The sequence below is a fragment of the Hemibagrus wyckioides genome, linkage group LG20, assembly GCF_019097595.1.
Source record: "Hemibagrus wyckioides isolate EC202008001 linkage group LG20, SWU_Hwy_1.0, whole genome shotgun sequence".
Lineage (NCBI taxonomy): Eukaryota > Metazoa > Chordata > Actinopteri > Siluriformes > Bagridae > Hemibagrus > Hemibagrus wyckioides.
The window spans coordinates 8,750,126-8,776,825 of NC_080729.1; the positions used below are offsets into that span (position 1 = coordinate 8,750,126).

Below are 26,700 nucleotides of genomic sequence, written 5' to 3' on the forward strand. Positions count from 1 at the left end.
GTGTAATATAATGTACATATTGTTAATTTTATAGATTAACAGATGTACACTTCCTAGTCTATCTATCATTACAATATTTTTTCATGTATGTACCTGTACTTTACAATGACAAAGTTGTATGTATGTATGTATCCATCTATCTATGTTGAAAGATATGAGAGAATGTTGGAATAAATTCATACCTGGGTTGTTTGGAAGTAAATGATCTGGGGTAGGGTTGTTTCACTCTCCTCTGAAATTGACTTCAACTTCTAAATATGAATCAGACAGCAGATACCGACATAAGAAGCTATCGAAGAACAATAGATCAGTTTCATAAAATGACTTTCTGGGGGTTTTGGGTTTGGCCTTTTCACCTTTCTCTTTTGTAAAATAGTTTTCATTTACAAAAGACAGGAACAAACAAGTAGGATTTAATAGGATTTTTTTAATGTTGAAATGTCTAAAAAAAATAATAATAATAATAAAATTACAACCTCTTAGAAAATCAACATAGGGCCCTAGGGGTCAATATACAATAGCATGAGCAAGGGTTAGCGGATTCCCCCCCCCACCAAAAGTGCAACATTAAGAACAAGCACTTCAAATGATTTAAACCTGAATCCTGTTCTCTGAGTAAAAGTAAGAAAATCGCTATAGATAGCTACAGCACCACCTCCATGACCAGTCTGACAGGCTCATGCTTATAAACATATCCTGATGGGGTAGACTCATTTAGATCAATATAGTCATTTGGTTTGAGCCAGGTTTTGATAAAGCAGAGTGCATCAAGACTGTTATCTGATCATTTCTTTTACAGTAAGTGCTGTGGGTGTGAGCGAGCTAGTTGCGAGTGAGCTGTTGAATTATGACAAGATTTCTAGATCTTAGTGAATTTAGTCTTTGGTCTCACTATTTGAGGAACGGACGTGGTTTCTGTAGAATGGGCTACATGTGCACTTGTATCCATTAAGTTAATTGACGATAACTGTTGTAATTGCGACTTGATATGACTTACCAGTCAGACAGCTTGTAGCATCCTGGAGATGTTGTCCAACAGGAGTTCCACTCCAACTCTGCTGGGGTGCAGCCCATCAGTGCGGAAAAGCCTGGGACGCTCCCAGAAAACATTCCAGTTATCAACGAAGAGCATGGTTCTTAACACCATGACTGTAAATATTCATTTAAAGCAAATAATCTACTGAAGCTCTCAATTCCTTGTTGGTATGTGGGAAGCGGTCATGACTGGTTGCGCTGGGCCTGGGCAGAGAAACACATGGAGTTGAGGTGGTGGGAGTATTGGTTTTGCAATGATTCCAGTGTACCATTGTGCTCTTATAGCTGAGCATGCTTCACCTGTAGGCCGCAGATCTGCTCCTCCATGGCCTCCAGTTCCAACTCCACCAAATGTAGCTGAAACGTGTCCTCACCTGCACTCAAAAGATAGACACACAACCCACAGTGTTTAAAGCAGCGAGTACAACAAAGATAATCGGTGTGAGGGTTGATAAAAGATGACACTTTTAGACTGTATATCTCTCTGGCTCCATTAAAGACCTAAAAACAGAAATCTATTGTACAACATCTCACCTCACCTCTAATGTTTAGGCAGACCCTCCAAATGTGCCATTTGACACACCAGTACCAACTGAGGGTTCCTTAGGTACCAAACTATAAAACTTAATTTAATTGATTTATGTCACTATATAAAAGATATATAAAATGCTAAATCATCGTCAGTCTAAAGCCGATAGGTTCCGAAACAGACTCGGCTGCACTCGGGCCGCTGCTGCTAGCCTACTGCCCAAAACAATCATATTATTAGTGCAAATAAAATCAAATTACTTACCTGGGCTTTTTCATGTCTTTCCTCACACTGTTTGTGATACAATCTCGACCGCTCCATCTTTCTTTTAAACCACTTTAAACCATCCTGGTAGGTAGAAAAGTTTCTTGAGAAAATGAGAGCTTGTTTTTCTCTTGTTGTTCATGGAGAGCTCTGATTGGATAATCACTAATTGGTTGATAACTTGGTGGGGGAGGGGCGAGCTCTGTCTTAACCATACAGGCAAAGTGAAAAGTGGCTTGGAAAAGTGCAGCTCAAACAAATCACACTGACAGATTTTATTAAATTAAAAAGTTATTTAATGCTCTCTCTCTCTCTCCACACACACAAACATATATAATAATAGCACAGGGTATTCAGATGAAGTGCTTCTCAAGCCAATAGAGTGCTGCAATTCTGTAGATATGAAGGATGAGGTCAATCTCATGTTATTCCAGTGCATTTCACATCTAGGCCTTCACTGGTGTCCTTCATTGAATTAATCCACCGCTATACCATCATTATGACGCCACCATGGGCGTCACTAGGCCATTTTCTACTCAGCCCTCCTATAATTCTGCGATTCTCCATAAACTGTACACAAATTCGTGATCGCCTCAGTCCCCTTTAAATTTCATATGAACATGGCGGCAGACTTCAGCTCATTGCATTGATACAAAAAGGCACCAAAGCATGTAAACATTAGACATCATTCTCACACACTCCAGACTGGTTCTTATGAAAAGTATCTAGACAACAATATCAAGTATGGTGTCATTTCTCATCAGCCACAGCTACAAGCTACGGGCTAAAAGTGAACATGTTATACACTCACCGGGCTTTCGACAAGAAAACAAGCCCAATATTTCATACGGCTTATAGGACGTTGTGGCTAATTCATTTTAATTCACTTATTTAAAAGAAAAGTGTTTCAATACATATTTTCTAATGGTGACTCTATGCTCTTGCTACGGTAGGTCGGGGTTCGAGTCCCAGGTGTACCAACATGGCCAGGTAAGAAATGTAAAAAATAAACAACACGCAAATAAATCCAATAAAAACGTCATAAGATACATGTGTGTGTTCGTCATGTAATCTATATCAATGTGTAATGTAGTGAGTGACAGGAGGACATCACAGAGATATCGGACTTCCGGGTCTTCATTTTACTTTTTTTTTTAACTTTTTTTTTACACATTAACTTTTTTGTGTAATCTCTTCATCTGAATAAATGACTATTTATATGAAGCCATGTGCCAATCGTTAGTATTATTATTATTATTATTATTATTATTATTATTATTATTATTATTATTATTATTATTATTATTATTATTATTATTATTTTATTACCAGTCTGTATCTTTTCTAAACCATGTTGTCCTAAAAAGCACAATTCAACTTCAGTTCATGAAATAAACATGTCTCTTGTATCCATGGTGGGAGTTCATTTATTTTACATACGTCTTAATATTGCAGATGAATGATTTTCGCGTTTTCTATAAAAAAGTTTTATTTTTGCTTTAGAAGACAGTTTTTTGTTCATATTTACACCTACAGTAGAAAGTAAAAATCACATTTACTCACATTTCTGGTTAGGAACTAGGCATTTTTTAGGCATTGTAGTTAAAATATGAATTGTGTAATTATGCAATATTTTCAAACGCAACTTCACCCAGAACCCAGCAATTAAAGTAAGGGTATTTTTATAACGTGCTCACACTCCTGAACAGCCAGTTCTTTCAAAATGCACTTGAATTTACACAACATGAAATAAAGTAAATAGGGCAGCACAGTGGCTTAGTGGTTAGGACTGTTGCCTCACAGTAAGAAGGTCTCCCCATGCCTGTGTGGGTTTACATTAGGTTGATTGGTAATTCTAAATGTGAGTGTGAGTGTCTATCTATATGTGGTCCTGCGATGGACTGGTGACCTGTCCAGGGTGTACCCCTCCCTTTCACTCTATGTGGGCTGGGATAGGCTCCACCATAAAGTGGGTATAGATGATGGATGGAAATAAAGTAAATACTAGATTTTAAAAAACCCACAGAGCAGTGAGACATGCATTTGGAGAACCTGAGAAAATGCAATTTAAAATGAACAACTGATTACAGTTGTTCATTTTAAACTGCATTTTCTCAGGTTCTCCTGAGGGACAGGGAGCTTAATGTACAGGGAGCTTACTGTATCTACCTTCATTGTCATCTGTATGACTTTTTTATGGCATCTTTTTATAGCTGTTGTTGCAGTATGTACAAATTATATATTTGGTCCAGTCTAAAGGTAAGAACATCATCTGGTACTAATTTATTTTTAATGTAATGATTTGAAATGTTTAGATAAAAAGGCAAAACCTCATTGTAATAAAGCTGAGCATCACTTTTAAAATGAAAACACATATATATACATATAAATACATAAGCTTATACACTATTTTGTCAAAAGTTTTGGGACCCCCCCCCAAAAAAATAAATAAATAATTGAATTCAGGTGTTCCAATCACTTCCATGGCCCCATTTGTATAAAATCAAGCACCTAGGCATGCAGACTGCTTCTACAAATATTTGGGAAAGAATGGGTCGCTCTCAGGAGCTCAGTGAAATTAAGCGTGGTACAGTGATCAGCTGCCACCTGTGCATTAAGTCCATTCGTGAAATTTCCTCACTACTAAATATTCCATACTGTTAGTGGGAACAACAGTAACTCAGTCCATGAAGTGGTAGTCCATTTAAAATCACTGATCGGGGTCAGCGCATGCTGAGGAGCACAGTGCACAGAAGTCAGCAACTTTCTGCAGAGTCAATAGCTTCAGACCTCCAAAAGTTGCGTTGCCTTTGGATTAGCTCAAGATCAGTATGTAGAGAGCTTCATGGTACGGGATTTCATGGCCGAGCAGCTGCATCCGAGCCTTACATCACCAAGTGCAATGCAAAGCGTCGGATGCAGTGATGGGAAGCACGCCGCCACTGGACTCTAGAGCAGTGGAGACGTGTTCTCTGGAGTGATGAATCAGAGCAGAGACTGTGAGCCAGGCCTTCTCATTTGTGAGGCCTGACCTCACAAATGCGCTTCTAGAGCAATGGTCAAAAATTCCCATAAATTCCCATACCCATCACTGGGAGTCACTGTCTGCCACAGGTATTGAGTTTGGGCCTGTCAAATCAAAAATACTGAGTGATGTTGAAAATAGTGATGTGAATTCGGAACATTTTCAAATTGATATGTCAAGTGAAATAAGTGTCACAACATGGGTTACACTTAATGGGTTTTTTAAATAAATGATAATATGACTAACAGAGGAATAGTACAATTAAATGATCTTGTTATTAAAATATATAATTATTGTTAATGTGTTAAAGAAGCGTTCTTCTCTGGCTAACTTTAAGGGGGCGGCATCCCAGCGCCCCCTACTGACCGGCCGCCACTGCCCAAAGTTCATTGGAACACCTCTTCCTCTGGCCCTTCTTCCATGGCCTCTTACTCTCCTTCCATGCCTTTAACCTCTTTGATCCATGCTTGCAAATAGCAACACAGAGGTGGCAAGGTGGCATCTTTTATAGATGGAAGAGGACTGATTGCTGATTGAAAAGTTTCACACAGGTGCAAATTGATATGTCAAGTGAAATAAGTGTCACGAAATGGGTTAAACTTCATGGTATTGAGTATCACACAGGTCTTGTTGTTTGCACTGATTTTGTACATGAGATGCCAGTGTTCAGTAAGATTGTCTGTATCTTTCTGAGAAATTGAGTGTTTTTTTGTGTATCAGAAATGGAGTGGAGCATTTTCATGCTTTTAATGTTGTTGACCAAGTGAATAATGTTTCATTTGTATCACCTCATGAGTTGAGATACTTCAAGCCCTTTGATATCCAAATGTCTTACGCTACACACTCATTTTACTATGTTGTGCCATATGGCTGTATTGTATAGGGCAACAGTGAGGTATCTCATCATTTTGGTTGGTACTGTACCATACAGGGTCATTGTGCAGGGTTTTTGAGCGCACTGCTTTGTCAAATTTAATACCTTTGTTAAAGGAAAAATAAATATTTTTGTTCATTGCAGGACTTTTTGGAGAGAGGATTGCACATGGATGACAGGATAGTTACACTAACAGATTCATTTTAACTCTTAATAGTGTTAATCCAAGTGCACCATGTTTGTGAGATTGTGTGCAAATCTTGCATCCTGTGTACCAAATAAGTAATGTATCTATGGTGTTATCAATTTCCCCATCCTTATGGATTACAGAAGTAAGGATTACAGATGGTTATTCCTACCCTGCTATAATACAGTGTTGGAGGCATAAAAATGATCTACTTTAGGTATTTGTGCTGCACAGAAAGTTAGCACCAGGAATGTAAATATTTTAATTTGTTCATTAACTTAAGGTGGTTGTTTATGCATGAAAGACAATTATTAAAGTAATGATCAACATTTTCATATAATTCCATATTAATGTTGCTGCTGTCCATCTGCACCTGATATTACACAATAGTGATGTAACACACACAGTTCATAAAAGCTTTTTGCTTTTTCTATTCTAAACCCCTGTGGTTTGGTGGATGTGTCTCTGACAAACGTCCTGTGCAACAAGAGATTTATTTTACATTTTCAGCTACAGTGGTTAGTTTGAAATAAAAGTTTGTTTAACAGAGGAAATTGAATCTCATATTATTTACATTTTATTCACACACAAAACATTAATGGTGAACATTTTTGACTTTATAAAATGATTCTCTCAAGTCTTGCTGATCGGCCCCTATTAAACAATAAAGTAAGACATCTTTTTCATAAAATAGTTTAGTAGCCTACTATTCACTTTGGCAGAATTTATCATTATAATCAACTTCATTATTTCCTGGATTTTGTATCACCATAGTCCCTACATGTATGTAAATGCAGGAAATGGAATTCAAATCAAAAACATTTTACCCCATTTTGTGCCCCCCGAACACTTCTCAAACCAAAGTTACACCCGTGATTGAAGGTAATTATTAAATCACACACAGACAGACACACACACCCACACGCACACCCATACACACACACACCCACACGCACACCCATACACACACACACACACACACAAACAAATGAGCTAAATACAGTTTGATTATTTTTTTAAAATAAATGATAATATGACTAACAGAGGAATAGTAGAACTAAATGATCTTGTTATTAAAATATATAATTATTGTTAATGTGTTAAAGTAGTGTTCTTCTCTGGCTAACTTTAAGGGGGCGGCGTCCCAGCACCCCCTACTGACCGGCTGCCACTGCCCAAATTTCATTGGAAACTTGAGCTCTATTTTGTCCTCTAGCTGCAGCTCCTCCAGTACGCATGCAAACATCTCTTCCTCTGGCCCCTCTTCCATGGCCTCTTACTCTCCTTCCATGCCTTTAACCTCTTTGATCCATGCTTGCAAATAGCAACACAGAGGTGGCATCTTTTATAGATGGAAGAGGACTGATTGCTGATTGAAGAGTTTCACACAGGTGCATTAAATATTCATAATTATGCAATTTCTATCTATTAGCTGTTAATAGATTTTTTCCTTTTGTTCATATTTATAACAACAACAACAACAACAACAACAACAACAACAACAACAACAACAACAACAACAACAATAATAATAATAATAATAATAATATAGTATTATTAGTTAAAATAGACATTATTATACTATATATAATGATCCATAACATCTGGTCATGTAAAAACTGCCTTTAAGAGAGCAAGGGTTATCCTCATACTGAAGAAAACCTGCTCTGGATCCCTCAGACGTCAGTAGCTACAGACCGGTATCACTTTTTTTCTTTCAAAATATCTGAACACATTGTTTATAATCAGTTGTATGACTATCTCCTGCAGAATAACCTCCATGATCCCAACCAGTCTGGCTTCAAAGCAGTACATTCCACAGAGACTGCCCTTTTGGCGGCTACTGAGAAACTACATGCTGCTAGATCAGCCAAGCTGTCATCTGTCCTCATCCTCCTCGACCTTTCTGCAGCATCTGACACAGTTAACCACAAGACTCTTGTCCCTCAGGAGTCTTGGAATTTTTGGAACAGCATGGGAATGATTTGCTTCCTATCTGGATGGTCGCTCATATCAGGTAACATGGAAGGGATTGACATCTGTTCCATGCAGACTTTCTCCTGGTGTCCCACAAGCTCCTCTCCTTTTCTCCCTCTACACTCACTCTCTTGGCAAAGTTATATCCTCACATGGGTTTTCATACCACTGCTATGCCGGTGCCACCTTATTTTCACAACTTATTTTCTCCTTCTCTCCCTCAGATACAATGGCATCTACTCAGATATCAGCGTGTCTGGTGGACATTTCATCTTGGATGACAGCTCATCAGCTGAAACTCACTTTCAGCAAAACTGAACTGCTGGTCATCCCAGGTGATCCCTTGCCCAGGATCTTGCATTGTCTCTGAAAAACTCCATGGTCTCCCCTTCGGCCACTGCTCGCAACCTTGGGGTAACCATGGACAATCAGTTATCCTTTTCCTCCCATGTTGCTAATGTGACATGCTCATGTTGGTTTCATCTGTACAACATCAGAAGGATTCGACCATTTTTATCCACAGAGGCTACTCAAGTGCTTGTTCAGTCTCTGGTCATTTTGAGACTGGACTACTGCAACTCTTTAATGGCAGATCTTCCTCTTAATGCAATTCATCCACGGTAAATGATCCAAAATGCAGCTGAACGACTTGTTTTCAACCTGCCTAAGTTCTCCCACACCACCCCACTGCTGCGTTCTTCCACTGGCTTCCAGTAGCTGCACACATCAGATTCAAAACACTGATGCTGGCCTACAAAGCCAAGAATGGACCAGCACCATCTTACCTCAAAGCTCTTATTACTCCTCACACTGCACCTCACTCCCTCTGATCCACTAGCACTGCCCGACTGGTCCCATCATCTCTCAGGGTAAAAGGTAGGCATACATCTAGACTCTTCTCTGTTCAGGGACCAAGGTGGTGGAATGAACTTCCCCTAGATGTCCGTACAGCCGAGTTGCTGACTGTCTTCAGACAACGACTGAAGACCTACCTCTTCCTGAAACACTTAAACTAGCTCTTATTTTCCCCCATTTTTATGTATTGTTATATGTTATATGTATATATTTTAAAAAACAAAAAATAAAAGCAGCAACAGCTCAGTTTTAAGCTAATAGTATCCTAAGTCTGTAACCTACTGAACTAGTTTGTTTTGTGTGTCCTGTCCCGTGCTTAACTTCTTCAGGTTGGTCCACTCCGTACTCCAGCCCGGGCTTTCCTGATGATCCAGCTTCTACCACCACTAATCAGTAATGGTGACCCTATAAAGCTGGGACAGAAGCCAGTACCAGGAGCTTGATTGCTCACTTCACATTTGGTGTTTGTGTTGTGTGTAGTTCCGTGTCGTGTTTCTGCTTCAATCTGGTTTCAATCCTTGCTTGCCTTGACTTTGAGGCTGATCTATGCCCTGTTTTGGTTTTGGCTGCCTTATTTGTATATACTCTCGCCTGTGAATGTAAATATTGCTACATTATCTATATATCTGGTAGTCAGTTATATTATTACTGTATAATACTATTAAGTATTATTAGTTAAAATAGACATTATTATACTATATATTGCAACCATAAAACAGCAGCAATAATAATAATAATAATAATAATAATAATAATAATAATAATAAATACATTTTTATTTTTATTCTTTTATAATTGTATTATTTCATTTTATTTTTTTTAATTATTATTAAATAATCCATAAATCGAGTTTCTATGCAGAAACCCCAATCCCAAGATCAGACAATCCCACGTGAGGTCTCGAGCCCCGGTGTCAGAACCTGTGCACGTGTCATGGTGGGCGTGTCCTGTTGTTCAAAGAACTGTTTATTTCTGTTTAAACTGTCTCCATGGTGATAGCGCGTCACGTGGAACGATTTTAAATCAAACCACAACATTGAGTTGGTGCTTGACTTTGGATAAACAACAGCAATCAAGACCACAGAAAGCGATTAGAGAAGAACAAACCCAAAGGACTAAAGAAAGCAACTGGAAAAGAAGAAACCCATGGACTTTAGACGATTTCTCCCGGATGTGACAAATTTTCCTCTCCGCAAGATCGGCTGTGCTGCGGGGCTGCTCGCTGTCTCTGCAGGTGCGGGTTACTTCGTGTACCGCTACTTTCAGAGACGCAGCACAGCTACCGACCACACTCAGCCAGCTCACGGTAGGATGATTTGACTTTAATATCATAGTGTTTTTACAATAAATCATGTTTAAGTTACACTGTGTTACAGTCTAATGTTATCTAGTTAATCAGCGATATCCTCTTCTGCCGCGAATTAGCCTAATGCTAGTTACCTTGCTAGCGAACTCGGCCATAGGAATAAACTACACAGCAAAATACTTAACCGGATTGATAACACTGACTTAAGAATTTATTTTATTTCGGCAGTAAAATGTTTACCTCACTGGTCGGTCACTTTTAACAATAATGACCACTGGTTTTAGACAAAATCATGCTTAGTCTAGTGATTAGCTAGCTCTCGCGCACGGACTTTTCGCTAGCTCTCGCGCACGGACTTTTACCTCTTTAAATTTCGGTGTAATTTTTGGCCTAATGTTATTTATCTAGAGAATTTGTCTATGTGTTTCATTATTACACAAATTCCATGTTAAATTAATGTACCTTTTACATGTCATTAATGTCTTTTTGTTACAAATGTCTTATCTGCCTTTAGAATGTAGCTAATCGTGTCATTTCCACAATATCATAGTGAGTATAAAGATTGTTAGATTGCTGAACTCGGTCTCTCTCTCTCTCTCTCTCTCTCTCTCTCTCCATTTAAGATTACTAAATAAAATAATTAGAAAATGAATCTGCTTGCCATCACTAATCTATCATTTGTGTGTGTGGGAAACACTGGTCTAACATTAGCTACACTGCTAACAAACCTGGCTATATAGCTGGGGAGCTAAATATTGTATTGTGTAGAATAAAACATTAAAATCAGTAGATGGCTAAATATTCTCATTTATTATTAATGCCTGATTTTAATTGAATAGTTAGCTGAATGCTAATGCACTTGAAAACATGGCTACCCGTTTTAAGCTCTCAACACAATACAATATTTCTCCTAGTTTTACCTACTAGTTAATAAACTTGGCTATTGGTTGTAAATGTATGATAGAAAATGTTAGTTGTAATTGAAGTCATTATTCTGAGTCACAGAAAACTCCTTTTTTACAGACTCTGTGGATGTGCTGGGAGAATCACCTGATACTCCCTCTGTCCTCCAGGTAAGTGTCCGCTAAATAGTCCGATTTTAACTACATTTCAAACTTTTAGGCTGCTACTAACTGTGTGTCTATGTCTGTCTATTAAGGTCGATGAGCCCAAAGTGCTGATTTTTACCGGTGACCCTCACAGTGACACTTCAGCTGTCAGTCTGGTAACCAAATCTACAATTTATTTACAAAGATGACCGCAGGATTGTCCATGTGACAGAATGTTAGATGTGTTAGTATGAAACTGCTAGAATGAGAAACACTTGTGAATTTTTTGCTCTACTTTTCACAGCCTCCCAGTGCTGGTGAGCTGAACAGAGCCTGGTGTGAACTTCAGGTTCAGTCTCCGGACTCCATCAGCTCCCAGTCTGAGGTACTGTACAGTGCTGCAGCTGAGACACACACACACACACACGTCTTTACAAGTTTGAATGTTTATTTTTGTTGTTCTCTTTCTAGTCAGTGGAAATCAAGAGAGACCACCTCAGGATATTAAGGGGTCCAGAGAGTCAACCCTGTGAAACCACAGAGACGTACCCCTTGCATCATGAGGTAATCAGTCTTTATTACTCTGATGAAGAGATTTGACAGTAGTGAGTATTATATGCATGCTTTTTTTTAATAGTTCTTGAGTTTCATCTAATTGTCATTTATAGGTATTCTCTTATGACGACACTGAAGACTCGTCCACTGACATGCAGGTAAGGGATTATTCATTGTGGTGTGATAAAATTTTGTTAACTGCAGTGACTAATTGTGTTTGTGTGTGTTAAGGCTGTTGAGGCAAACCTGCAGCTGCAGTCCACTGAACCTCAACAAGACACTTCAACTGTCAGTCTGGTAACCAAACCTACAATTTATTTACAAAGATGACCGCTGGATTGTCCATGTGACAGAATGTTAGATGTGTTAGTATGAAACCGCTAGAATAAGAAACACTGGTGAACATTTTGCTTTACTTTTCACAGCCTCCCAGTGCTGGTGAGCTGAACAGAGCCTGGTGTGATGATCAGGTTCAGTCTCCGGACTCCATCAGCTCCCAGTCTGAGGTACTGTACAGTGCTGCAGCTGAGAGAGACACACACACACACACACACACACACCTTTACAAGTTGTTTTGTTTTGTTTTTCGATTTCTAGTCAGTGGACATTAAGATCCATATAATGTTCTGTGTTTTAATATAAAACTCTTGTGATATGAAGCACTTGTGATCTTTTTGCTCTGCTTCAATGTTCACTTTTGTGAATTGGGGTTGTAGACGTTGAGCTTTATCTAAATGTTATTTGCAGGATTTCTCTCAATTTAAGGACACTAAGGACCTTCTTACTGGAACTCAGGTAAGGGCTTATTCATTGTGACTTTACAAAATGTTGTTAACTGCAGTGACTAATTTTGTGTGTTTGTGTGTGTTAAGGTCGCTGAGCTGTATGATGAGCCGCTGCCCACCGCTTCTGGTGATGACCCTACAGCTTTCGTCCTGAATGAGTGTAATTCAGAGGAGAGCAGAGAGGATGAGGAGCTACAGCCTGAGAGAAAGAGCCTGGAGGACTTCAACTTCCTCAGTGTGCTTGGAAAGGGTACATACGGGAAGGTGATTTTGTCCGAGCTCAAAGGCACTGATGAGGTGTATGCGCTGAAGTTTATGAAGAAGGACATGATCTGGGAATATGAAAACATCAGCTGCACCTTTATGGAGAGGCGGATCTTGGCTCTGGCCAGTGAACACCCCTACCTGACCCACCTCTACTGTAGCTTCCAGACCAGCGACTCACTGTGCTTCGCAATGGAATTTGTGAATGGCGGGGATCTTGCATTTCACATTTCCTGTTCATGTGGATTTGATGAACCCCGCACCAGATTTTATGCTGCTGAGATCGCCTGTGCCCTCATGTTCCTCCACCGCAATGGGATTATACACAGAGATCTCAAACCTGGAAACATCCTCCTCGATGCCGATGGCCACTGCAAGCTTGCTGACTTTGGCTTGTGCGCAGAGGGAATACTAGACGGCAAGACTGCCAACACTTTTTGTGGCACACCCAACTACATAGCACCAGAGGTGTTACAGTATTGGGAATACGACACATCGGTGGATTGGTGGGCCCTAGGTGTGATCATGTACGAGATGATGACAGGCTACGCTCCGTTTCATGATCACAACGAGGAGATGATGTTTGAGTCCATCATCAATGCTGAACCGGAATATCCATCAGACCTCAGTAGGAATGCGGTCAACATCCTCAAAGCGTTCCTGAGGAAGAAGCCCATGGATCGTCTCGGCTGTGTGGTGTCCGAGGGCAAGGAGAATGCCATCAAAGCTCACCCTTTCTTCAGTGAGATCAACTGGTCATGGCTGGAACAGAGGAAGATCACTCCACCGTTTCAACCACAGATAACATCAAAGAGGGACGTCAATAATTTTGATGGCAGATTCACCCGTGAGGAGCCCAAGCTTTCTCATGGGAATCTCTCCTTCTTCATCCAGTCCATCCAAGAGGAGTTTGATGGCTTCTCATTTATTAACCCTAAATATTAACTTTGCTAATCTAATATTAGCATATATTATTATTATTATTATTATTATTATTATTATTATTGTCATACCATTTAAATTATAATATTTTATTTTTATATATACTATATATTATTATATTATATTATATTATATTATATTATATTATATTATATTATATTATATTATATTATATTATATTATATTATATTATATTATATTATTTCATATCATATCATATTATATTTTAATGGGCAGCACGGTGGCTTAGTGGTTAGCACTGTTGCCTCACAGCAAGAAGGTCCTGGGTTCGAATCCTGGGGTCGAACAGGCTGGGGCCTTTCTGTGTGGAGTTTGCATGTTCTCCCCGTGCCTGCGTGGGTTTACTCCGGGTACTCCGGTTTCCTCCCACAGTCCAAAGACATGTACATTAGGTTGATTGGTAATTTTAAATTGCCCATAGGAGTGAGTGTGTGTGGTTGTTTGTCTGTGTGGCCCTGCAATGGACTGTCCAGGGTGTACCCCTGCCTTTCGCCCTATGTGCGCTGGGATGGGCTCCAGCAGACCCCCGTATTTTATATTTTATATTTCATTTTATATTATATATAAAATTAAATTATTATTTTTATCATTATAATTTATTGTTTATTTTTATATTATTTATGCATATTTATATTCATATTCATATTTATATACATATATATATATAATATACACATATATTTGCATATGCATATACGAGAACTACTGGTTTTTCACAATTATTTTTGTCTTTAATTTCTACTGTTTAATTTTCCCTATTTTTTTCTATATATTTTTAACTATATCCCTTATTTTTCATGTCCACACACTTTAATTTATACTCTTTTCTTTCTTCAAATGTAGGACAGTCGTTAAAATCACTTCACTACATGTCGTACTGTGTGATTTCGTATGTGATTAATAAAATTTGAATTTGATTTGAATTTGAATATTAATTGATCATTTTAAAGATTAATTTGTACTGTGTTTGTAATTATCAAATAAATAACCTTTTTTCCTCATAGAAGACTTATCAATTGTTTTGCTTTTGTTCAAACATCCCGATGTTCATCAGCCAGTGTTTTAAAAAACTCTTTATATAACAAAAAGTCAACACTAATACTCTGTCTGGGAAAGAAAAAGAGATCTATTGAACCTATTTTCAACTAATATATATATATATATATATATATATAATCAATTACATTAAAATAAATCATTTCTCAAAATTAATAGAAAGAAATAAGCAAGCAGAACATTAAAAATGTGCTTCTACACACACAATTATAAAGATGACAGACTTAAAAACAACTTTATAAACAAAAACAGATGAGAACAGCTGTGTAGTGTACTGATAAGAAACAGCATTGTGAGTGACCCCACACACCCCTCACACACACTCCTCACCCTCCTGCCCTCTGGAAAAAGATACAGAAGCATCTGAGCCTCACAACCAGACTGTGTAACAGTTTCTTTCCTCCAGCCATCAGACTCTTCAACACCCAGAACAGAACATTCATATTCAATATACATCTATGTTTACTGGACCACCTTTTTTCAGTGCTGCCAAAACTGTATATTTCGTTGTACATTACATTTTAATGCTGTTTTTGTACATCACACTTTAATGCTGCTCCCAGCTGCTGCTATCATATGTGTACATGTTCACAAGCCTCCTTTTCTTTGCACACTGGTCCACATAGACTGTATACTGGTCAGTACTCTTTCATTTTATTTCTTACTCTGTTTGCACTAGGTTCCACACTATACACTGTATGTGGCTAGACTAACTTACTTTCTAGTCCTTAGCTCTGTGTTGTTTTATGTAGTTTTGTGTTTTATGTAGCACCATGGTCCTGGAGGAACATTGTTTCATTTCACTATGTACTGCATCTACTATTTATGCTCGAAATGACAATAAAAACTTCTTGACTTGATACCTGATGATACACTGACCTCAGGTAAGTTATTACGCAAATTATGCAGGACAAAAGAAATCACAAGAAAGAAAAATATCCCTGTAGTGTTTAGGAAATAATTAGATTTGGAATAATGTACATTTTTGTCCAGCTCTGCAGTATAGCGTTCATTTCTACATGTCTGTGTACAGTAGAGCTTTGAGCATTATAAATGTACAAGCTTTAGGACACTGTCAAGATTTTCCACATAAAAGGACTTGCTCAGGTCCATCAGCACACATCTCTTGAATTCTGCACTGATCTGCACTCATAACAGAACAAACACAAGAAAAATACAAACATAAGAAATACAGAAACATGTTAAACACAAGGGTGTAACTTTGGTTTGAGATGTTTAATAATACCAGATGTTATGGATCATTATATATTGTATAATAATGTCTATTTTAACTAATAATACTATATAATTATAATAATAATAATAATAATAATAATAATAACAATAAAAATAATAATAATAATAATCATAATAATAATTATTATTATTATTGTTGTTGTTGTTGTTGGCTTCTTTATATTTTTGTATCTCTAACAGATATTATTATTATTATTATTATTATTATTATTATTATTATTATTATTATTATTATTATTATTATTTCTATTATTAATGTACAATTGCTTGGACAGTATAATGACCACTGAGACAGAACACCACTTTCAAATAACAAATAACATTAATAAAGTTCTATCTTATCTTATGTTATATACTTTGTGTATTTTTTATATATTGTTGGCTTTCTTTTATGTAAAGTATTTTTTAAGTCAGTCAATAATATGGCTTATAATTTCATGTCACCTTGTCTTGATATTATCTTTTTCTTTAGCTGCTTTACCTTTGCAGCTGTAACTATGCACATTTCCCCGCTGTGGGCCGAATAAAGACTGATCTTATCTTATCCTATCTTATTTGTTCAGTGGAATGGAGTTCCACCCAGGGAGCCTCACACCCAGTTTTCCAGGATGGGATCCAGCTCCTCTGTGAAACTGAAGAAGATAAATTACTGAAAGTGTATGAATGAATAGAATTATAATGAATTACACTTGTTATAACTTTATTACAGAATACAGTGGTAAAAAGAAAGTATAGCCAATTCATTGTGGATAATTAAGAGATAAGGATGTCCTGGGTGTTTGAGAGAGTCTCAGTGTACTGTCCTAAAAGATTTGCTAGATAACAGAAAACGTTTAGAAAAATTGCCCCAGATTACTTAATGCCATCTCATCGACTCACCAGCAGATGGAGCAAAGGGATTGTTGGATTTGTTTTACAATTTCTCTGACAGTTAGTGACATGCATTTCTGAGTAAGTATATATTGATATATCAGTGTAAGTAAATAAGTGCATTAAAGTGTATGTGTTAACAATAAGAACAATACAATAATAGTAATGATTTTATTATTACAATAATTAATAACGATAACCAACATAAAACAACAAGAAGAAGAAGAACAAAACATTTCCCGCATCCTCCGGAGAGAAAGAGCTCCTCCTGACCACACTCATCCTCCTCAAGGTGGGAGGAGCTTTATCCTACCACGTGACTTTAATGTCTCACTGATTTTACAATAAATCCAGTGTTACAGTCTAATGTTATGGATCTCACAAGCGACCTCATCTACTGCTGACCATTAGCCTAATGCTAGTTATCGTGCTAGCGACCTAGGCTACTGCTTTAAATTGTAGAATAAAATCCTTAAGCGTGGTCAAGAATTCATTTTATTTCCACAATGAAATATTTACCCTGTTCGTAGGTCACTTTTAACAACCCTGACTACTGGTTTTACACTAAATCATGTTTAGACTACTGATTAATCAGCTCTCACGCTAAAGGGCTTGGTTACAGATGTACACCATCAAGCATTGCAGGCATAACATTATGACCACTGACAGGTGAAGTGAATAACACTGATTATCTCCTCATCATGGCACCTGTTAGTGGGTGGGATATATTAGGCAGCAAGTAAACATTTTGTCCTCAAAGTTGATGTGTTAGAAGCAGGAAAAAATGAGCAAGCGTAAGGATTTGAGCGAGTTTGATAAGGGTCAATTTGTGATGGCTAGACCACTGGAAAAACTGCAGCTCTTGTGGGGTGTTCCCGGTCTGCAGTGGTCAGTGTCTATCAAAGGTGGTCCAAGGAAGGGACAGTAGTGAACCGGCGTCAGGGTCATGGGTAGCCAAGGCTCATTGATGCACGTGGGGAGCGAAGGCTGGCCCGTGTGATCTGATCCAACAGACGAGCTACTGTTGATGAAATTGCTGAAGAAGTTAATGCTGGTTCTGATAGAAAGGTGTCAGAATACACAGTGCATCACAGTTTGTTGTGTATGGGGCTGCATAGCCGCAGACCAGTCAGGGTGCACCGCCGAAAGCGGCAACAATGGGTACGTGAGCATCAGAACTGGACCATGGAGCAATGGAAGAAGGTGGCCTGGTCTGATGAATCATCATGTGGATGGCCGGGTGTGTGTGTGTCACTTACCTGGGGAACACATGGCATCAGGATGCACTATGGGAAGAAGTTTTAATAATAACACAGTATAATATTTTTTATAGATTTGGGGCAGGAGGTTTTAGAGAGTTTAATCAGGTCACATGTACAGTGAATTTACACAATCTGACTGCTACAATTTTTCTGTTCCTTCACAAGTTAACTAATTATCAAACTCACTGGTTTATTAATAGGAAAGTTTGATATTGTGTAATTGAAGAGTCATAATTCTGAATTAATAATGAATTAATTTATTGCAGACTCTGTGGATATGCTGGGGGAACTAATAGATACTCCCTCTGTCCTCCAGGTATGTTTCAGTTAAATAGTAATATTTTATCTTTATTTGAAACCTGTAGGGCACTTTTGTCTATGTGTGTGTGTGTGTGTGTGTGTGTGCACGTTAAGGTTGTTGAGCCAATCCTGCAGGTGCTGACCCCCGAACCTCACTACGAACTTTCAGCTGTCATTCAGGTAAACAAATCATTCATTTATTTACTAAAGCTAATGAATGGATTTTACAAGGTTGTTATAACTGTAAAGAATGTTATAATAAATCTGCTATGATAAGAAGCATTTATGATCTTCATGCTCTACATTTCACAGCCGCTCGATGCTGGTGAGCCGGACAGTGCCTGCCGTGATGACCAGTGCGTGTCTGCAGACTCCTCCCTCTCCCAGTCTGGGGTATTCTACAGTGCTGCAGCTGAGATACAAACACACAAACATCCTTCTTTACAAGGTCTAATGTTTAGTTTTGTGTCTCTATTTCCAGTCTGTGGACATCAAGACATACTTCCTGGGGATGATAAGGGGCCCACAGAGTCGTCTTTATTGGTTTAAAAGCACCAAGACATGCAGCTTGAACCGCATGGTAATCACAGACTTAATTACTTTGAGGAAGAGAATTGACCTTGATGATTATTAGATGCACTCGTTTGTGAAACAGATCTTGAGCTTCAGCTTTTTGTCATTTGCAGGGATTCCCTTATCAAACCACCATAGAGGATTATTTCACTGGCATACAGGTAAGGGATTATTCGTTGTAGCATCACAAAACTCTTGTTAATTGTAGTGACTAATTGTGTTCACTTTAATTTGTTCTCTTAAGGCTGAATCTGGGAGGGTTACCGAATTCATCTCCTGTAACTGAGTGGAGACATCTTTCATTGTGCCACATTATTTTGTGGTAAATTTATTGCACGTCATGAAGTGTATGTTGTAGTTAGTAACTTTTGGAATTTTGTCAGTTGTACTTTTGTCTGCAGTGTCATTATTTTTTTTTCAACAGCAAACCATTACAGCAGTAACCTGCACTTACCTGTATGTGGCTGAAGATGGACAGATGTAGACCTCCACTTCAGAGTATGATCAGAACGACTCTGAGGTCATTCAGAGTTTCAGACCTGATGTGTATCTACATATGCTGCTATTCCTCTGATTCGGATACTGTAAAATGTACTGTGTGAGTTTTAATGATTTGGCTTGCAGGAGAGAGAGGAGTGCCTTAACCCAGAGGAGATGAAGGTGCCCTTTATTTTGTACGATTCTCTTCACTGTTTAATGATGTAACAGTGTATTGTATGTTTAACATACACTAAGCATTTACATCTCTTCTTTCTTAGCTGCCATCTTTTAGACAGAGGGGTGAATGAAATCGGCCTGAAGGTGCCCGCTCTCCGTGAGGTGTTTGCTGTGAGTAAAACCTTTATTCAGCTGCTGTTACTGAGCAGGTAAAGTCCACTCTGCTTTAACTTTTATATTGTGTGCTGTCTTATATTCAGACTCTGCTTCCCAGCATCCAGAACCAGAACTTCTTGTTCGTGGTGGAAAAGAAGATCGTCATGCCACTGGCAGCAGCTAACAAGCAGGTAACTTCAGAATGATGAAAGATTGATCTGATGAAAATACTTTCAGTTACTCAGCCAGAGCCAAAGTGACTGAGATTTTTTCGTTTGCTTTAACAGGATGCAGTTGGTGTGCAGTTGGCCTACGAGGTCCTGATTCGATTCCTGAGGACGCCTTCCATTCAGGAATCAATTAAAGCAGAGCTCTCCTCCTGTGTAAGCTAATAAACGCCTGTGTGAAATGACAGATGTTTACATATAAAAGATTTTGGGAATATAGATAACAGGACTCCGATATGTAAAGCTAATTTATTTTTGTATCTTGTCTCCTCTGTGCAGGACCACCACTACAACTTCCTGGATGTTTGTTATGAGCTGATTTTCTTCAGCTACTTTATAAATGGCTCAACACCTCAGCCAGTAAGTGTCTTATCAGGAGATTCATAAGAAATGCTTGGATTGAGTTTCAGAACATGGTCTATTTGATCTCGTTTTCTTTTTCCATATTTTTTAACCCTGATAAGACATGATTTCTAATAGTTTAAGGGAGGACTCTTGGAGCGCCTGGTTGAGCTCATCAGCATGTGGGATGTGGACGTGTGGGAGCCTGCAGCAGAGCTGTACTTCACAGTGCTTATTGTAAGTGTTCCAATATCTTCTGATTCCATGATACACAAATTCTCAGGATTGTATCTTAAACTCAGTGACACTATGTTGTATGTGTGTGTAATTTATCAATAGGATCACCTTACACAGCTTGCTGAAGTTCTCTTCTCTCAGCCTCTGGAGCTCTACAGTGACCCAGCAGCCTTAGCCACAGCAGTTCAGCATCTCCTCAAGCAGCAAGTCCAGCAGATGATGGACATTTTGGAGAAGGTCTTTCCCTTTACCCACTTCATCTTTTCTTCCTTTGTTTCATTTCATGTTCTTTTCTTTCACTTTTTCCTACATTGCTCAGGCTCTTCACACATAAGTATAAATTTATTTTATTTCTGTTTTTGATTCATGTTTGATATATTCTATAACTCTGTGGTCCAAGGTATGCCCGCATGTTTGCGTTCAGTTGCTGCCTCTGCTCTACTGGTCTCATATGCTGAAAGAGATGTTTTTTCACACCCACTTACACTACATGCACCACATCAGGTAGTCACCATCCTCAATAATATTCACAACATATGACCGCACAATGTCGTTCAGGCTATGAAGCCATCCTTTGTACCACACAAAATCTCACTATCAAACCCGTAACGGCCCAAAATAGCCCAGCTATCCTGCTCCACCACCTTGTGCGCTCTTGTTCGGAGGAACAGGTGCCTGATGGCTGGCTGGAACACGACTGTCTGGCTAAGATTTCAGAATCGTCATCTCTGCATGCAGATCTGTCACAACATCCGTTGGAAGGTGGAGCACACATATTTGTAGATGGCTCGTGCTCTAATCCCAATGATAATACCACCTTATGTGGATATTCAGTATGTTCTTTGCCTAACGTTGTACACAAAGCTCACTCTATTTCTTTTCTTTCCACTCAAGCGGCTGAACTTGTTGCGCTTACAAGGGCATGTTGTCTGTTTAAAGATCAAGTTGTAACTATTTATACTGATTTGCGATATGCGTTTGGTGTAGCTCACGATTTTGGTAAGATTTGGCATGCACGTGGTTTTAAAGCTGCAAATGATAAACCCATTTCACATGCTACACTGGTTTCAGATCTTCTAGAGGCCTCAATGTTACCTAAACGTTTAGCTGTTGTCAAGGTCAAGGGTCATGACCCAGGAGATTCTGAAATGGTTCGTGGTAACTCTCTAGCTGATGAAGTAGCAAAATGGGCTGCCAAAGAAGGTATGTCCTCACCTTTTGTACACAAAACAGCCACAGTATTTTCTCTGTTTACACACATTTTGACTACAATAGATATTGACATATCTTTTCTACAAACACAGGCTTCAAAACAAGATCTTTTGTTTTGGTCTTCTGAGAACTGTTGGCCCTCAGATAAGGACGGACTGATTCGCTGTCCTCAGGGCCGTATTGCACTCCCCTGTTCTGTCTTACCATTTCTCGTGCGCCATTATCATGGTATCTCACATGATATCTCGCACGAAGAGGGGTGATTAGAAACATCAACAAACAATTCTGTATTCTTAATGTCACTAAAACTGCCAAATTGCTACTTGATGCATGTTTGATTTGTGCCAGAGCCAACGTTTAGGGTAAAACTGCCAAACACGATTCGTTACCCCCTCCAGAAGCGCTGTTTCAAGCTTTACAAATTGACTTTACACACATGTCACCTGTGAGAAACCTAAAATATCTTTTGGTGATTGTTGATAAGTTCTCAAAATGCGTTAAAGCTTTACCCTGTGCAAAGGAACATGCAAATACTGTCATTAAGATTTTTGCAAAAGAAATCATACCTAGGTATGGTATCCCACAATCTATTGACAGTGATAACGGTACACTGTTCACATCCAAAGTGACCCAGAAACTTTGTCAGAATCTCAACATTGACTAGAACTTTCATATTCCATACCATTCCCAAAGTTCAGGGATAGTAGAAAGAAAGAATAGAACCATTAAAGACAGACTCACTAAGGTGTTATTACAAACCAACAGCCGAAACTGGGTGGATCTCCTGCCCTCAGTTCTTTGTGAAATTCGCATGATGCCACATCCAGAATCCCAACTATCTTCTTTTGAGATAATTATGGGCAGGCCATTTCCAACCCCTTGGACTAAAGGTAATCCTGGTGTTTCCTTTTCAGGTGACCTGGAGGTGATTGTCAGCGATTACACTCAAGCACTAGTTGAAAAATTAAACAGTGTGCATGGTAATGTCTCTGCCTCTCTCCCTCTACCTACAGATCAGCCGACTCACCCTTTTCTCCCAGGTGATGCTGTTTTAGTAAAAAGCCTCAATCCCAGGAAAGTGGGGGAAGCAGCCTTTGGCCATCCAACTAGAATGTTAGCAGTCACACGCACTGCTGTCCTCACTGATTCTCAACCTCCAGTGGATCCACGCCAGCAGGGTGAAACAGTGCCCTGTTCCATTGACAACTAAGAAAGGAGAATAACTGCAATCAAGCAGCCCTTAGGGGGCCTCATCTCATCTCACCTTTTCACATACACATATAGAAACCTATGTATTAGCTTTCACACATGTCTGATAATCCGACCAGGTCTAGAACTAATAACATTCCTAGACACTGGGTTTGTAGACTCTTTCGTCATTCGAGAACCTGCTCACGTTGTGATCCTGATAGGCTAACTCAGCCATTGCTTAGAAAATGTTAATTATACATTTAGTAGGGGCCTTATGCCCCTATGTTAGTAGTTTTACACCTCAGCAGCAGTGTGGTGGAAATTTGGCCTGTGCTTTTTCTTTAGTAGTCGCTCGCAATTTGTCCGACATTCATGATGCATCTTGTTGGGTCTGTCATCACATTGGTACTCGATGGTCGTCATTTCCTTTAGATAATAATACTGCAGTTGAGATCAATAAGAACAGTTCTTTCTGTCTAGTTCCCCCTGATATTGTCTGGCTGCTACAGCTAACTGCTGCTTTTCGCTCAGGACATGACATGACCGATCCAGGGCCTGGCTGTAACTCCAGTCTCATGTCATGTCATGGTCTCCCTGGGGAAGAGTGCACCTCGCCCCCTGACATTGGGCAATTCTCAGGTATTTATTGTCCCAAAAAAGTTGGGTGACACTTATCTCTGTTCGAATGTTAATGACCAGTTATCCCTCGGCAACTCTGAGTGCAAGACTCGTGTGGATGTGATCGCTTCAGAAGAGGGCTCCAATCCTTTTTGTTTTATTAATGATAAGGATTTCCCTCGATCTAATGATGGTCTCATCACTGGACAGAAATGTCCATTTAGTTTTCTGACAACAACTAACACTGTCTTGTGGGTATGTGGAAGTAAAGCTTATACTAATATACCTCGCCATTGGAATTTCAAAGATTTTACTTGAAGTTGTTGTCAAATAATATAATCTGTAAAACAAATTAATGTATTACATTAGAAAAAAATGCAAAAAAGAAGCATTTTTACTAGTGGTCTCAGACATTTGGATGCTGTTTTTTTTTATTCCTGATAACTTTCATAACATCACCAATGTTATTCAACATATGAGAAAGGCTGTAGCTGATGACTCTTGGTTTGCATGGCTTTTGTAGATTCCTTATTTTGAAGCCAAGTGTATTAATTTAAGTGTGTTCATTTATGACAGAAATGGCCTCAATGTGTCTTAAAATGTCCTTGTTTAGTCTGTGCAGGCAACATTTATAACTGATTCCAGATGTTTTGAGGAAATGCATCTCAAGCTCTGACATACTGCTGTGGCTGAAATTGATTTTTAAGACACTAATGTACATGGAAGTTGCTGGACAAAGCTCAGTCTGATGGTGTGCTTTTAGATCATTTGTGGCATATCTTGCTTCTTGTCATAGATAAATGTGAACTGTCTGAAAATGGAAAAATCGTGTTGGCAGTAGGACTAAAAGGCAACTGTAAGCAAACATTTTGATCAGTGGAGTTCAAATAAAGCTTATCTAACAGTTAGAACAGCTGTCCTGTGTTGTAATTATTTTATTGTTCATATTCTTATTATTAAAATAAGTTAATCATAATGGACTTTATACTGGACAATGGCAGCACACAGAGCACTTACTCTAAATAAATTATGTTTATTATTATTTTTGTGTGATATGGTGATGGAGTTCTAACTGAAACACTACAAACTAAAATATATCATCCTATCATCACGTACTCTTCCATCCAGCATGTCTAGACAAACATGCGTACACGTGCACACAATCTTGGTATTTCCAATGACCTTCGTATTGGTGTAGATATTTAATGGAACATGCCATTTCAGAGGCTTGTACCAATCACTGTAGTTACATAAAGCTCAGTCTTTACAATATGAAAAGGTAAAAATCATCTTCTGTTGTGACATAAATCTTTATAAACTACTGTGTTGAGACAGTGTGTAGAATTCATGCACTTGTCAGCCGTAAGTGTGTTTTATATTCTGACTCACATGTCAACAGAAACAGAAGCTGAATAGATTCTGTATGAAGCCTTAAAAAATAATCAGACATGATCTTCCATGAGTGCATTCTCTGGACACCAAATAAACCCAGACACACCTCATATATCTGCCCTTTTGATCTGGCAAACGGGTATCGATAGATTTTGAACAGTGCAGTGTGTGTTACAGTGTGATCATGTATAACAGTGCAGTGTGTGTTACAGTGTGATCGTGTATAACAGTGCAGTGTGTGTTACAGTGTGATCATGTATAACAGTGCAGTGTGTGTTACGGTGTGATCATGTATAACAGTGCAGTGTGTGTTACAGTGTGATCATGTATAACAGTGCAGTGTGTGTTACAGTGTGATCATGTATAACAGTGCAGTGTGTGTTACAGTGTGATCATGTATAACAGTGCAGTGTGTGTTACGGTGTGATCATGTATAACAGTGCAGTGTGTGTTACGGTGTGATCATGTATAACAGTGCAGTGTGTGTTACAGTGTGATCATGTATAACAGTGCAGTGTGTGTTACAGTGTGATCATGTATAACAGTGCAGTGTGTGTTACAGTGTGATCATGTATAACAGTGCACAGGTATGAATGTGATTCACAGGATGAATGTCATGTCATCTGCACAGACAGTGTACAATGCACAGTGTGTTCACAGCCTGTGCATATGATTGCAACAGAGAATAGAAATAGAAATCACATTCATTTAACTAACTTTATGTGTGTAATAATCGGGAAACTTCGCTGGCTGAGCGTGCCGAGATATAGAATATATCAGTGCCCTCCAAACAGGACCTGTGCACGCTCCGAGGGAGCATCAAACAGTCTTACTGCCAACTGGGTCATCCCACAGCCCCAACCTCACACGAATTACCCTTTAAGGCCACGCATGACAGAGGTCAGAGTGTGGTCCTGTCCAGCAGAAAGCAAGACGTACTTCATTGTACTGATTGGAACTGATACATAAGTATCGTGTTAACTAGGGCATCTACAGATTGATTTGACTGCAAACAAACAGTAGCATTTACATTAACAAGATTTGTCAGACACTCTTATCCAGAGTAACTCACATTTACACAGCTGAGCAGTTAAGGGGTAAAGGGCTTTGCACAAGGGTCCAGCAGCAGCAGCTTGGTGATCCTGGAATTTGACTTCACAATAATCAAATCATTGAGCCAACACCTTAACCACTGAGCTACCACTTCCCACAACAAGCACTTATTTATGGGATGCAGAATTCAGTGGCTGTCTATGCAGCAATTCAAAATCTGCAAATGAGGTTGTACACAAAAGCTGAAATTAGATAAATGTTTTTAACAATGTCTCTTCAGTAGGATTAGCTGCAGTGGTAGAGGCATCCAGGTATCTAAATGCTTCATAGATAACAGAGTGATAATTATCTATAACGAATTAAACATCAGAGTAAGTAATGTAAATCTCCATTGATCAACTTAAATCAAATAATGTGCAAAGAAGTTTTAGCTTACTGCATTTTACTATGCAGATTACACAGTCAAGTTTAAACTGCAGTTTTATTTAAATAGCACACAAAGGTTATATTTCTAATCATATCATTTCATATGTATTGTCTTGCACTCTTACTCATTAGATTACGGCATCAGCAGAACTACTCTTGTTTAATTGAATGTAATACAGTTCATTTGGGTGTGATGTCATTAC

General features: G+C 38.7%; 1 protein-coding gene across 1 annotated transcript; it reads left to right on the forward strand.

Moving 5' to 3' along the window:
* Positions 1–9,892: 9,892 nt before the first annotated feature.
* On the forward strand, positions 9,893–13,650 carry LOC131342011 (protein kinase C epsilon type-like). Its single transcript, XM_058372717.1, has 8 exons — positions 9,893–10,052; positions 11,076–11,125; positions 11,212–11,277; positions 11,406–11,486; positions 11,573–11,665; positions 11,770–11,814; positions 11,888–11,953; positions 12,529–13,650. The coding sequence occupies exons 1-8, from the start codon at positions 9,893–9,895 to the stop codon at positions 13,648–13,650; spliced, it is 1,683 nt and encodes a 560-aa protein (XP_058228700.1).
* Positions 13,651–26,700: the final 13,050 nt, after the last annotated feature.

Coding starts and splice junctions, on each gene's coding strand:
- LOC131342011 (XM_058372717.1), top strand. CDS start 9,893: ATGGACTTTAGACGATTTCTCCCGGATGTGACAAATTTTCCTCTCCGC. Junction 11,278..11,405: donor ACACTTCAGCTGTCAGTCTG/GTAACCAAATCT, acceptor TACTTTTCACAG/CCTCCCAGTGCTGGTGAGCT. Junction 11,954..12,528: donor ACACTTCAACTGTCAGTCTG/GTAACCAAACCT, acceptor GTGTGTGTTAAG/GTCGCTGAGCTGTATGATGA.